At 32.9% G+C, this 15,642-nt stretch overlaps 1 protein-coding gene across 1 annotated transcript; it reads right to left on the bottom strand.

The window, feature by feature from the left end:
* Window positions 1-8,177: 8,177 nt before the first annotated feature.
* On the bottom strand, window positions 8,178-15,423 carry LOC124355823 (tRNA-specific adenosine deaminase 2-like). The gene is made up of 4 exons (XM_046806980.1): window positions 15,388-15,423; window positions 15,047-15,162; window positions 9,627-9,851; window positions 8,178-8,793 (listed from the first exon to the last, which is right to left on the bottom strand). The coding sequence occupies exons 3-4, from the start codon at window positions 9,849-9,851 to the stop codon at window positions 8,533-8,535; spliced, it is 486 nt and encodes a 161-aa protein (XP_046662936.1). The 5' UTR covers window positions 15,047-15,162; window positions 15,388-15,423; the 3' UTR covers window positions 8,178-8,532.
* Window positions 15,424-15,642: the final 219 nt, after the last annotated feature.

The raw sequence follows: 15,642 nt of genomic DNA, 5'->3' as shown, positions 1-15,642 counted from the left end.
AGTTTTTTAGCCTTACTGCTGCTGTGTTTGCAAACCTAATGCCATTTTAAAGATAAGAGTATTTTTAAAACTTTGTTACAATTGGTATTTATCTTGCTAGTTAAATTAACTTTACTGATAGCTCATAATCAGTTTGCATTGTAAGTTTCTATAGTGATTTCTTGAAATAAACGAAAACTTATTGGATAGGAACTAGCAAAATGTTAGCAGTAATATATTAGAAATTTTAAATTTTGCAAAGTTCAGTTGTTTTATCAGTTTTGCAAAATTATTGTAAGCAACATCCACAATATTTCTACTTACAAACCAAACAAGCTCAGAATGTACAAATCTTTTGCTTAAGCACATAATATAAATAATTTAAGAATTACAAACACTTATTACTGTTTTCTTTCTTAATGCCACATAATTTATTTTAAATTTCAAGTATTACATAATGTAATGCTATAGTAACAACATTTTGATGTATAACTAAAATGCAAGTATAGCTCTAAAAGTAATTCAGCTGTGAGAAAAATGTAGCAACTTAAAAAGTCACAGTAGAACTTTAGAAATGTGTGGTCACCAAACACAAGGTTCACAATAATGAGTAAAAAAAACTGCTCAAATACACAAGTTGTTTTAAAATATGTTCAAGGTCTTTTAATTTTGAAATTGTGAATATAAAAATATTATTTTGTGAAACAATTTAAAGTGTGCGAAAATACATTTAAGTTCAGTTATCTGTAATTATAGACTATGGGTTTACATATATTCACAAAACCAGGAAAGTTTTCCTGTATTTTTCTTATTTCACAATCTGTTTTAAGGAACACAGAAATGTATCTTAATCTAATCACTAATAATTGAGGCGGTAGCTGCAAGAAGGGCACATACCGCTATGTGCCCTTTTTGCGGAGAACGCAGAAAAACGATCCACCATGTCTTTGTACATGTGTCCTGAAAATTTTGTGTTGATATTCTTATTCCATGAGGTTGGTACGCCTGCTTTTGTGTTAGCATGTCGGGTGATTTTCAGTGTCAGCTGACCGTGAGTTTGTGTTTACATCTACATCTTTGTTTTGCTGTTTGTTTACAATACTTAAAACCACATTTTATTACTAATAGTTTTACAATAATAATAGTAGATCTTCTCTTAGTTTTTTTTTGTTAGTTACTTTAGAGTTGACGTTTTCAGTTTTTTTATAAGAGTGTGATAATATAACGGACAGTGAACTCTCAGAAACGGTATTCGATATGAGTGATAGTGGAGAGATTTTAACTAACCTAAAAGCTGTGCAGTTGGGTGGTAAGAAAGCAATTAAAATAACTGAATGGAAACGGAATCTAAATAAAACTGCTAGAAATTCAGGTAAGAGCTATGTTTCAACCTCTAAAAAAGCTAATAAGTGGAAAAGAGTTTACGAGAGTAACAACTTGCTGCTTAAAGAAATGCTGCGAAAAGGTTACCCAAGAACAACAGATTGAGATGTTTAACAAAATTTTGGGATAGTTCTAACAAAGAAGTTCAAGATACTTTTCTGTCTAGCTGTATGAAAACCCAAAGTTTGAAAACTGTGGCTACGCAACCAAAGAAAGAGCGACTTTCGTAGTTGGTGTTACTCTCTAAGGGTAGGGTAGATAATGGACATGAACTTGTAGTGTGCCAAAAAAAACTGGTTGATGAAACTCTTTAATGTGTCAATGAAAAGGATTAGAATAGTCCAGGACAAAATCGTAAATCACAATGGATCATTTTCTGAATCAGAAAGGGAACCCATTGTAATAGACCCTATAAATTTGAATCCTCAGTAATGGGATCTACTTCTTGAGCATATAAACTCTATCCCACACAAAAAGAGCCACTACCGTCAGGGAGAAATCTAACCTGAACTATTTTGATGATCCATGTCCTGAATGTAAAGACGTTACATGATATGTTTTCACAGTTCTACAAAGAAAAAAACCGGTAAAAAACCTAATAATGAAGTACAAAACATATTTCAAATTTTTTTAAACAACAATGTAACTTTAGCTTCCGTCATCCAAAGACAGACGTTTGCGACTACTGTACGGAATGCCAAATGAAGTTAAATGTAAATCCTGAAGATGAATGCAAGTTGAAACTTTTTGGTGCACAAGAAAAAAAATTAAGGGCCTATTCTAAAACTAAGACAGAAATATTGGAAAATTATAAAACGGACCCTACTACATTGGTTATAGAGTTCGATTAACGCACAAAATTTGCCTCTCCCTAAGCTCAATGCTACAAGTCAATTTTTATAAAAGGCTTCTTTGGCTTTACACTTTTAATGTTCATATTCACAATGACAACACATCCTACATGTACACCTTTATGGAAACAGAAGGCAAAAAAGATGCCAATTCCGTTAGCATCGTTCTTGTATGACTGCTTAAAGAAGAAACTGTCGAGTTTCCTAGAGTAAAGAAGATAGTGTTTCTCTCAGATGGTGCCGGGGGCCAAAAATAAGAACAAAACAATAGTTTCATTTGGATGCTGGTTCGCAAAAGTGTACAACGTTGACATTGCACACATGTTTCCTGTTCGCGGCCATTCCTTTTCGCAGTGCGACAGGAATTTTTGGACTCTTCAAAGCACTGTTGAAGAAGAAAGAAGTGATAACAACAGTGAAACCGTACTTAGAGTCTATGGTTCTAGCTCGTTCAAGCAATCCTTTTATTGTTACACATGACAAAACACTGATAAAAGACTGGATCTCAGCTCTCAACACCCTTGCTTGTTTGCCACCAGTGTGTAAAGGCAGGAAATTCAAAATTCAATCCTATGTTCAAATGAAATACATGGAAAATGGCACTCTTTTGGCATCCCACAACCTATTGTGCCAACTTTATTCCATTTTAAAATATGGAAAACTTCTACCAACAGTGAAATACTGAACAATGTTCAACAAACACTAAAACCACCTTCTCCACCAATGATGAATGCGGCAAAAATTAGAGACGTAAGAGATTTGTATAAGTTCATTGATGACGATGGTGTGGCATATATATAGAAATGCTTTTCGAAAACTTGACTGTTGAAGATACCCCTCCGACAAACGAAGAGATCAGTGACGAAGAGTTTTAGTGCTATCAAAACAATAGTCCTATTTGCAAGAGAAAAAAACTTAAAAAAAAAACTTGTTGTTTCTTCAATATTTACTGTGAAGCCTTTGATATCATGTTATAAAACCTGTTTTTGTGTTCATAAATGTCTTGGTTTGCTTAATAATGAGTCAATACATCATTTTACTTCACACTTCTCACAGCATAAATAACGTTAGGTGCAAGAAGGGCACATAACACTGTTTCTAAAATGTTAAATTACTAAATTCCTAAATTTATTAACTCATTACTTAACTCTAAGTCTTATTCAAATATAATAAAACTAATTGATTTCAACCATTTAAAAAATCAAGCATAATTCTTAAAGCATTTTGAACCTATTACAAAACTTTGAACCTTGTTTCTGAAAACCTAGCTTTTCAGCTATGTGCCCTTCTTGCAGCTAACGCCTCAATTGTAACAACTGATTTGTGTTTATTGTACTGTCATGTGTTTAAAAATTCTTTGTTACTATTAACATTATTTTAAATAAGAACTCGCCGTCACCCACAGGTCCCAGCCTGCGAAATGCAAGTGAAATATATGTGTTCTGAACAATACGTATCATTGAAATTACATTTTTCAAAGCCTGAAAGAGTAGTTTAATACAATAGATGCAAGTTATAAAATTACTATACCAGGATAAAAAGAAAGTTGCAGCATCTTCGAAGGGATCAACACATGACATGTAGGTACAAGCTCCACTCGACCAAATATTGAAAACATCAAATCATTATTATTTCTTACTGAACAGTTTTTTCCAAAAAAAGATGATTGGAAAAGAACATGATAATAAAAATAATAAGTACAGTGAAAATAGTTTTATTGAGCCCATATTTACACAATGTATGTTTGAACACATTTACAAAATTAATAGTGAATACGCAAGATAAAAGCATAAGTGTTAAATATATAATAACTAACATGTAAAAGATACAAAATTATCTATAAGCAATATATAAAATTGAAAGTTCTACTTCCTCTATTATATCCCAAATTTACTAAATTTCACCTGAACTTTAATACATTGCATGCAATACAGAATATGAGGCGCCTAGAATCAAACCCTGCCACTTTTTGTCCAAATTGTTATACATCCTGTCCCATAGTTAAAACACACTGAATTCAAACAAAACATTATTTTGTAGCTAAATCCACTATATCCCACTAAAAAATTATTTGAAATGGTGGCTTACTTTCACAACCTGCCAGATTCATTGTCGTTTTAGCCACCTTTAGTTCTAAACTCCACCACATCCATCGCAGTCAATGAGACCGCTCGGTTCAGTCGTGTAACTTCCCAGCATGCTCAGTGAGTGTTTACCTTTTCACCAAAGTTTATTCTGCTTGAGTCCGACAAGGTGGATGGAAAATTGAACATTGTTTAAGTCCGTACCTTTTAAAATAACATTTTTCTGCTGACCTGGAATTCAAGGTAAAAGAATCTTATTATCGAGAAGTAATCAATACGCACTTCAACTTTGGTTTTGATTCACCAAAAACATGCTTGTATCTGGATGAGCACAAAAGGAAACATAACTTGAACACTTTAATGTAAACAGGTAATTCAACAAGAAAACTACAAGTCATGAAGTTCTCATGAATAAATCCTTGCAATAAATTAAATGTACTGTAAATCTTCTTCAGTCACTCTTACTGATTGGTTTCCATCTAAGCTTCTCCGCAATGAATCCGTTTGAAGTGCACATTCAAATCAACACTAGTTGGTCTCACTCAGTATAGAACCGCAGTGAAGGTGTTAACTTCATGTATTACACCTAAACAGTTATTGTATAGTAGTTTAACACATTGACTGTGGCGGACACCTTACCGTGTACATTCAGATCGACACTAGTTGGTCTCACTCAGTATAGAACCGCAGTGAAGGTGTTAACTTCATGTATTACACCTAAACAGTTATTGTATAGTAGTTTAACACATTGACTGTGGCGGACACCTTACCGTGTACATTCAGATCAACACTAGTTGGTCTCACTCAGTATAGAGCCGCAGTGAAGGTGTTAACTTCATGTCAGTTATTGTATAGGTGTTAACTTCATGTATTACACCTAAACTAGTTATTGTATAGTAGTTATTGTAACACATTGACTGTGGCGGACACCTTACCGTGTACATTCAGATCAACACTAGTTGGTCTCACTCAGTATAGAGCCACAGTGAAGGTGTTAACTTCATGTATTACACCTAAACAGTTATTGTATAGTAGTTTAACACATTGACTGTGGCGGACACCTTACCGTGTACATTCAGATCAACACTAGTTGGTCTCACTCAGTATAGAGCCACAGTGAAGGTGTTAACTTCATGTATTACACCTAAACAGTTATTGTATAGTAGTTTAACACATTGACTGTGGCGGACACCTTACCGTGTACATTCAGATTAACACTAGTTGGTCTCACTCAGTATAGAGCCACAGTGAAGTTGTTTAACTTCATGTATTACACCTAAACAGTTATTGTATAGTAGTTTAACACATTGACTGTGGCGGACACCTTACCGTGTACATTCAGATTGACACTAGTTGGTCTCACTCAGTATAGAACCGCAGTGAAGTTGTTAACTTCATGTATTACACCTAAACAGTTATTGTATAGTAGTTTAACACGTTGACCGCTGGTGACGGCTAGATATTGTTACATCAGTCAATTATTAAGAATATGTCACTGAAAAGGTTTTGTTTTAATCTTACCCTATCCTTTTGAATATTTAGTTTCCAATAAGTGTGATGTTTTATCTCTTGCTCCAGCTGGAAAAGTTATCACTGTCAAGTTGGCTATAATTTACACTCCTTAGGGTAGACGAGGTGTTTTTATTCCTCAATGTCTGATTTTACAGAATGTCACTATCTCATTGTGGGTTATAATCATAAGTCAGGTGAAGAATGTTGGTTGAAAAATTAATTTGTTTATCAGATTACAAAGAATCTTTGAAACCCCATCAGTAATATAAAATGATTCACTCCTTTCTCTGTTATATTTATTACAATTATTTGCTTGCTACAGAAAAAAACAAGTAACATTAATAACATGGGTTTCTAGTTTTTACGAACTAAGAAAAATTGGTTTTATTTTAATTAATGAGATTTAGTTTATATTTGTTGTTTGAAGACAGTTGTCCAATGCAAGGCCGAGATATTTCAAGACTTCAATTGTGGGAAAAAATGTTTCAATGCTTTTTGATGAGCACTTGCAGGAGTAAATCTTGTCTCAACATGAGTGGAGTTGTACAAGGGTACATTTGTGTTTTATAGCTTGTGAGATATTGACATATAACAATTTGGTGGTGACCACAATCTTGCTGAGCAGTTGGATCCTCTGTGTAGACATACATTTTTTTTAAGCTGGCAGTATAAAGGTTGATATAAAATGGAAGACATTTTAAAAATCAATGGTTTTCCTAGCCTGTGACTTCATTAGTTGAGACATGTAACAAGCAGTGAAACAAGAACTCTTAACAAAAATGGTTACATAATGTTTTTGATCCAATTCTTTTAACTAGAGATGAGTAGTCTCCAACTACTATTCTACTATCAAATCTCTTAATAACTGAACACATAGTCACAAACACATACGCATGGAGACATTCACAACAGTAAAGAGAAATATGAATAATTTAATTGAATATTCAGGTGTACTACTTGTCCAGCCAAAGACAATAAGACCACAGGATTATGACTGCAGCATATACATGGCCAACTTTGGCTGCATTCAGTTACAGCCTTGTTTATTTATAGTAAAGCGTCAATTCAGGATTGTATAATTGTTTCTTTTTGGCTACAAAAGGCTATAAACTTTACTAGAAATATTCTTGTGTTAACCGTTCATTCTCTAGTACATAAATGACATAGGTACCAATGCTTACCTAATCAATACATAAGAATAAGAATTTTATTCTGCCAGAAAATATTCCACACAAATACATTGGCACGTCAATACAATGTTACAACTTTTGTAATACAATGAATATTCTAAAAGTCTTGTTTTGTTCACACTGTTGAGATGTACTCTTCCACTGAATAGAATGATCTTTTTACATAGAAAATAATTTAGTTTAGCTTTAAATTTCTATATCACTTAGCATTCTTATATCTAATGGTAACTTATTGTATAGTCTAATAGCCATCATCATTGGGCTTTTGTCGTTTTTTAGCTAGTCTAGTTTGAGGTAAGTTTGATATTGTTACGACTTCTTGTTTCATAATTGTGAACATTTTTCCTTAGGTTTACTTTTTCTTAAATTAGCTCGGAGGTAAAGTAGGCATTGTTGTAATATATAAAGAAAATAAATAATGTCAAAATTCTAAAACGTTTAAAAAGTTCTCTGCAACTATGGTATTTATTGGACTCCTGCCAATATTCTGACAACTTTTTTTTGGATGATGAATACTTCATTTGCGTAAGGAGAAGAGCCCCAAACAATCAAACCATAATTTAAATGACAGTGAAAAAGTCCGAAATAAGATTGTATAAGAGCTTTCTCCTCAAGTTCACCACATAAACGTTTTAATTGCAAACACACTTTTACTTAGTTTACTTTTAACCCCTACAATTTTGCTGATACCAATTTAAATTAGGATCAAAAGTCAAACCTAAAAATTTTGGAAATATATCTTTTTGTGTCTCATTAGGATCTTCTCTGGGGCTAAATATTACAGTAGTTGTATTATCATTATTTAGAATCAAGTTGTTGGCAGTGAGCCAGTTCTCTACAAGATTAATATTCAATTTGTAGTCTTCTAAGAGTTTTGTTATAATCTTTATTTTGTAGTTACTATAGTGGTATCATCAGCACATAAAACAATATTTGCAGGTACATTTACACTCAAAATCATTCACTGCAATTAAAAACAGCAAAGGCACCAAAACAGAGCCCTGTGGGACTCCACAGGTTATTGGTTTACACAGAGATATATCTTTTTTTCTACTACTACATATTGAGATCTATTCTTTAAGTAAGAGCTAAGTACATCTAAAGCCATCCCCTTAATATTTATAATGTTCTAGTTTTTTAATCAAAATGTTATGAGACACTCGGTCAAAAAGCTTTGCTAAGGTCACAGAAAGTTTATAGCAGCAAAGTCTTTCTTTCCATAACAGTCTAGAACCATATCAACCAAAGAAATAACAGCTTGAGCTGTTGATAACCCTTTTCGGAATCCATATAACAGCCTTACAAATCCAATATTGCAGTTTTACTGGGAAAGTATTCTAATGCATCCGGAAATGAAATTCAACTTCCAAAACAAGTGGAACAGATGTGAAGTGATACCAAAAATAAGTGGTAAAAAACAGCATCCTTGAATTCACCAAGGTTTTCCGAGCTGTCATTTACTAAGACTCCCAAAACCATCCTTTTGTTCTCAAGAAAATAAAACTCACATAATTTCATCAAAAAGTTTTAGAATCATAACTTTGGCTTTTTAATTTTAACTTTGCACTCTGGTGCATTTGGGTTTTGTCCTTTGTAAAACTCTTTGAGTAGGTCCATAGCCTCGTCAGCTCTCACACCACCGCGCACAGGACAGGGGTCAGTGTACATCTTGGATGAGTCGAGGACAGAAACGCAGCCACCGAATCGATCGTTGGCACAGCCATACGTGATTGAGGCCACTCGAACAGTATGGAGAGCAGCTGCACACATGATACATGGTTCCACTGTCACAACCTGCGTATAACATATAAGACAAAAACATTAATTTTTATATAAAAATAATATTGATAACATGACCTCTATATAATGCAAATTGTATAGCTTGTTATGATTGTAACAATTTTTAATTATGTTATAGTGATTTGGAATAAATAATCCATCCATATAAAATTGTTATATATTGTGTTGTGGGTCAGATGCATACAATCTCATTAGCTAGGTATTTTAATTAGATAGCATGCAATGTGCAGGCGTAACCATAATAGCGATTAATTAGTATAGCCTTTTAATTAATGTGAGATAAAATAAACTTAATTCCCTTTTTTAAACTCTTTAATCAATAAAACCGTAATAGTTTTCTGACAACTCACAATAATACGACAATCAGTTAAAATGATGCTTTTCGCTTGTATACTGTCTTTAATATTTTTCACTTGTATACTGGTTAGAGCTTTTATTGTGTCAATACTCGAAACTGACTGTCGCTCACTCAATTTCTCAATGTCTTAACACTCTCACTACTCGATCTGATCTGCTACGGCAGTTTAACACTATTTAATATTACCAGTTATACAAGCAATATATAGTGTAAATACAACAACAAAGATTTACATTTTACCTTCTAATATCACTCATAGTATTTATAAATAGATGATTGGTGACTTTTTATCTCCAATTGTTGTTTATAATGAGAACAGAAACATTACCATTAAAACCAAGAATTTGTATAGTAATATTATAAATTCTTAGTGTTAACAACAAAATTATTCTACATAATATAAGAACTTTGAGAGTATAACCAGCAATGTTATTTAGTTTGCTCCACACAAAGGCTAAATCTGACATACCACTTGTGTGTTGTGGAGTACCTCCTCCCAGTTGGGATATTTGGTGACAATAGCCTCGATGCAGTCCATCTCTGCATGTCTGGTCGCGTTGCACGTTTGGTTAACAGTGTTGCTCCCCTTTGCAATCACTTGTCCTTTGTAGATAAAAATACATCCAACAGGCACCTCCCCATTCCTGAGCGCTTCCTTGGCCAGGTTCAAGGCTGTTTCCATGTATTCTGCCATCTAAGAATATTATAAAATAATTTGACAAAACAAGAGTGATACAAAATTTTATGATGCAATATTCTTAACCTCAGAACTAATAGTCAACATATTTCTGAATTTGAATAAGTAACCAGACTTAAGTGGTAGTTTAAGATTTCCATTTTTAGGTAGACACAAAAATTTTTTGCAATTTGTGTCTACCTAAAAATGGAAATCTTAAACTACCACTTAAGTCTGGTTACTTATTCAAATTCAGAAATATGTTGACTATTAGTTCTGGGGTTAAGAATATTGTATCATAAAATATATATATATATATATATATATATATATATATATACAGGGTGATTCAAAACTAAACGGCAATCTCTCGAGAGCTTATTCTATAGCTAAAAACAAGTAAAAAAGTTCATATAACCATATGCCCGGAAACGCTTCGTTAGCGAGTTACGCCTAGCGAAAGATTTTGCCCGGATTTCAGAACCCTTGGTGAAGTCAGGCCTTATAAAAATGGTTAAGGTAGTTACAAAGATACAAATACGATTGTTTTTTATGTTTTTATATCTGACTAATTTAATAAAATTCGTCCCAGAGCTGTAAATGCAATACTTTCAGAGATATCTTACGTAAAACACAAGAATTGGTGCAAAGAAATAACACATTTTTGTGTTTAACGTAAGATTACTTCCATAAATGTTAAATAAAGGTTATTTTTTTCTTAAACACATTTGTAGAACATTTAATTCTGAAAAGATTCATGTGAATTACTTAGGAAAAAAATTAATAATAGGTATTGAAATTTAGCTTTATTTAAAAATAAAACAGACGCACAAAAATGCATATTTTTATCTGCATAAAATATTAACTAATGTTTAGGTTGTGAGTAACAGCTGATCATTTATTCAACACTTTTTATTGTCATATTTTCTTTGCAAAGGTTGGCAATATCAGCTGATCAACAATTAAGTTCATGAAGTAATATTTGAATAACCTTTATGGAGGTTTTTGTCTTGTGGCGTGTGAAGATTGTATTTTGTGAGATCCTGTGATTATTTGGAAATATTTTATACAAGTGTATAAAATATTTTATTAAATATTTATTTTTAAAATATTTTATTAAATACTTTTATAAAAGTGTATGTAATTATCTTAGTAAATAATGGCAGATAATGTAAATGGTATGTATTCGTTTGAAGAGTATAACGGACATGATACTGATTTACGGCAAAGTTAACAAGAATGGTTTAGCTGCAGTTCAGGAATATCGTGATACTTTTCCACATCGAAGAACACCTGATCGCAAAACATTTGAAGCTGTGGAGAGACGACTTAGAGAAACTGGTAGCTTTAAACCGAAGCGAATAGATACTGGTCGTCAACGTAGCGCAAGGAACTATAATAATGAACAAGCAATAATAAATGCTGTAGAATTATCACCAACCACAAGCACCAGACGATTATCACGTCAGTTAAATATTTGCCAGTCAAGCGTATGGCGGACACTTCATGAAGCACAGTTGTACCCATTCCATATAACACGTGTTCAAGACTTATTACCGCAAGATCTTAATAAACGGAAGATGTTCTGCCGCTGGTTAAGAAGAAATTGTTTACGACATCAGTATTTTCTTCGGCGTATTCTCGTTACTGATGAATCCTGTTTTACTAGAAATGGAATTGTAAATTTTCGTAATACCCATACTTGGGCGTACGACAACCCACATGAAACTGCGACGAGGCATTTTCAACATACATTTTCAGTCAATGTATGGCTTGGTGTTCTGGGTGATAATTTGATTGGTCCATTTTTCCTCCCTAATCGACTTAATGGAGTAGCGTACTTGAATTTTTTAAGAACAAACCTGCCTACCCTCTTGGAAGATATTCCTGTTCAAAACAGAATAAATGCATGGTTTATGCACGACGGAGCACCTCCACATTTTTCTAATGATGTGAAAAACTATTTAAATGATACATACGGTAGACAATGGATTGGTCGAAATGGACCAGTAAAATGGCCACCACGTTCTCCTGACCTCACGCCAGCAGACTTTTTCTTATGGGGTTGGATGAAGTCAATTGTTTATTCAAAACGGATTAACACCATAGAGGAGTTACGTAATCGCATTACAGAGGCGGCAGAAACTATCAAGAATGCTCCAAACGTTATGAAACGCGCTAGAAAAGAGTAGATTCGTCGTGCGAAAACGTGCATTGCTAACAACGGAGGACACTTTGAGCAACTATTATAGGTGATTATTACAGTTTTCTAAAGGTAAATACATTTTATGTTAATGTTCAGTCTAGAATAAATGATCAGCTGTTACTCACAACCTAAACATTAGTTAATATTTTATGCAGATAAGAATATGCATTTTTGTGCGTCTGTTTTATTTTTAAATAAAGCTAAATTTCAATACCTATTATTAATTTTTTTCCTAAGTAATTCACATGAATCTTTTCAGAATTAAATGTTCTACAAATCTGTTTAAGAAAAAAATGACCTTTATTTAACATTTATGGAAGTAATCGTACGTTAAACACAAAAATGTGTTGTTTCTTTGCACCAATTCTTGTGTTTTACGTAAGATATCTCTGAAAGTATTGCATTTTACAGCTCTGGGACGAATTTTAATAAATTTGTCAGATATAAAAACATAAAAAAAACAATCGTATTTGTATCTTTGTAACTACCTTTACCATTTTTATACGGCCTGACTTCACCAAGGGTTCTGAAATCCGGGCGAAATCTTTCGCTAGGCGTAACTCGCTAACAAAGCGTTTCCGGGCATATGGTTATATGAACTTTTTTACTTGTTTTTAGCTATAGAATAAGCTCCCGAGAGATTGCCGTTTAGTTTTGAATCACCCTGTATATATTATATATATATATATATATATATAAAAATTAAAAAAAAATATAAAAATGGAAATCTTAAACTACCACTTAAGTCTGGTTACTTATTCAAATTCAGAAATATGTTGACTATTAGTTCTGGGGTTAAGAATATTGTATCATAAAAAATATATATATATATGCAAAATTCTGTGTGATTCTAAGCTAAAAATGTAGAATAACTTTTTTCCAATATTCATTTTGTTTAGCCGCTAGCCGCCATTATGTATTGTTTATTAAAAAATTATTATCTCTAAAACCAGTAAAGCTAAAGAAACAAAATTTGCCAAATATGTTTGAATAGGTAAGAGGGAGGAAAATGTTTTATTTTCTTTAATATTAAGAAAATGGCAAATGTTGACCAGTATAGCTATAAAAATAGTATTGGACACCATCTATTTGGAAAATGTTATTGCAATTCCAACAGCACTAGTTTCAATAAAATCCGTCAATGCATAAACGAGCTCTACCACTTTTAAGATACTCTTGTACAAGCCAGGAGAAACAAACAACTGATAACTCTCAACTATGACATGTTTGAGAGTGCAAACAGTACGCTTGTGCAAGTGTATCTTTAAAGTGGTCGTGCTTGCTTGTGCGTTGATGGGTTTCGATGAAAAAGGTACTGTTGGAATTTTTATCACAACTTCAATATAGCTGGTATCTTTTAAAATTAGTACAACCAATGTAAAACAGTTGATACCTATCAAAAGACAAAAATTTGCTGCTCACAACCTTTCCTTAATGGCACACTCACAATGGAGAGTTCTCTCCTGTTTTTTGGTTTTTATGTTAATCAATGCTGAGAAGCCTACCTCGCATAGGTAGGTTGTTGAATAATGTAATAAAATAATTATTGCTTCCATTCCTATTACAGGATACTCTTTTTTTTGCCAACATCAAAAAATCAATAAGTGTTAGTTATTTATATAAAAAGTTGTAATGTTTGATCTGTCTGACGTTCTGCAAGCTGCTCTTCTTTCTCAAGAGACAGTTTCAGATGACATAAATGCCAAAGAAAAAGGATTGTGCACCCAATCATACTTTTCAACCCAGAGATGTAAAGAAAATACTGTCCCATGTTGTTCTCAAGAGCCATGAGGTCTAACTTTATTTTAGTGGTTATATCATCTTGAGGGTCTACTTTCAAAAGTCAGGGAAACATTTTTAATTTTTCTTTGCCACGTCCTTTTTCCCTATCTGAAGTTTCCTAAAGAACCCTTTAAGTTTATTACTTCACACCAGGACATTTTCTCCCTTTCCTTGCATACTCTCACTTAGGTAATTTAAATGACAAAAAATATCATCTAAGTAAGCTACTTTGACGCACCACAATGTGTCATTCAAGTAAGCTGTAAATTATGGATTTTCAACACTGAACAGACTTAATAGCTCTTTCTAACTTTGTAAAACTTCTGCAGGACTTTACCTTTTGATAGCCAACGTATCTCTGTATGAAGAACCAGAGTATCATGTTTAGAGCCTACTTTTGGCACATTCCGGGACAGGATGTTGCTTAACTTTACCAACAAATTTGTTCAATCTTTTAGTCATAGCTGGTTCACCATCGATACAAACAGAAAGACAGTTTTTCAAAGTCAGCTCATTTTGTTCTACAGAACTGACGTTCAAATTTTATAACGTTTTGTGGTAGTTATTCGTTTAGTAAAGCTAAAATATATTATATAAAAAAACACTTAACAAATATTTCTGAGTGCTATGGCATTTAAATTATATAATAAGCTGTATTTAGATGTTAATAACTGTGATAATTAAAAAAACCTTGTTAGTATGATTCACTACAAGTCTTTTGCCAATTTTATGGTTAAAATCCTGAAAACAAAATCTTGGATCCCCATTAGTTCATGTATTTCAAAATTTTTTGGTTGCTATCAAAATTTCATTGAGAAATACAACTAATGCCCGTATAGTGGTACAAATCTTAAAGGAAGAAATTAACAACAATCTACTTAGCCTCTAAAATGTGTTTAGAGTGGTTTTCAAATAATACTTGTGTGCTTTTGAACGTGCATACACATATGTACAGAATGATAAAAAAAACCCTGGTCACCACCAAAAATTTTTTAAACGACAGACAGAAAAAATCTTTGGTTATATTATGGTACAACAGGAACTACTTCTTTGATGTATTCAAAATTTTTGTAGGATATCCTCAAACACAAAATTTTAAAATAGAAATTCCATCTTTGTGATGAATTATTGGAAATTGAAATTTCAACCTTACTACTATCATTCAGTGGCATCTAACTGAATTTATTTTACAAATAGCATGGTACAAACAGCTAACGAAACTTACTGTTTTCAAGTGAAATACTTGATGAGATCCAGGTCCGCAAGATGAGCCAGAGTATTCTCGTGCCAGTTCTTGTTACTCCCTACATTACGAGGACTTGGGTGTGATATGAACTCAATCTGAAAAAACAAATTCCTTTAATTTTGAAGGAAATATTATAAATATACAAGTTTACGAAATATATAAATCATTATGTAAATTTTAATGGACATAAAAAGTGTTTTATAGAGATTTTTGAGAGGAGATGGGGGAATGAGGTTGTACAACCATCAAGTGAACACTAAAAAGAGAGAAAGAAAATTAAAAAAAAAGGGAACAGTGCTATGGCTGAATGAATAACTTACTCTGATATGTGGAAACTCTGTTTTAAGAGCCGCTTTTAGCTCTTTTTTCTGCAAATCTTCCGATGGCAACCACAACCTCTACTTGAAGTAACAGAACAATCTTACACAAAGCTGCATCACAAGGGCCAAACAATTGTTTCTGTTCAGAACTCTGAAACAAAATAACTGTGTGCTTATGTTTTTAACAATTTGTATGAGTACTGTATTTAATTTAACCGTTATGGAATTATGACAGTAAAGGTTCGTCCAAGAAAG

Source organism: Homalodisca vitripennis, chromosome 1, assembly GCF_021130785.1.
Source record: "Homalodisca vitripennis isolate AUS2020 chromosome 1, UT_GWSS_2.1, whole genome shotgun sequence".
Lineage (NCBI taxonomy): Eukaryota > Metazoa > Arthropoda > Insecta > Hemiptera > Cicadellidae > Homalodisca > Homalodisca vitripennis.
This window is presented reverse-complemented; position numbering and strand designations above follow the sequence as displayed.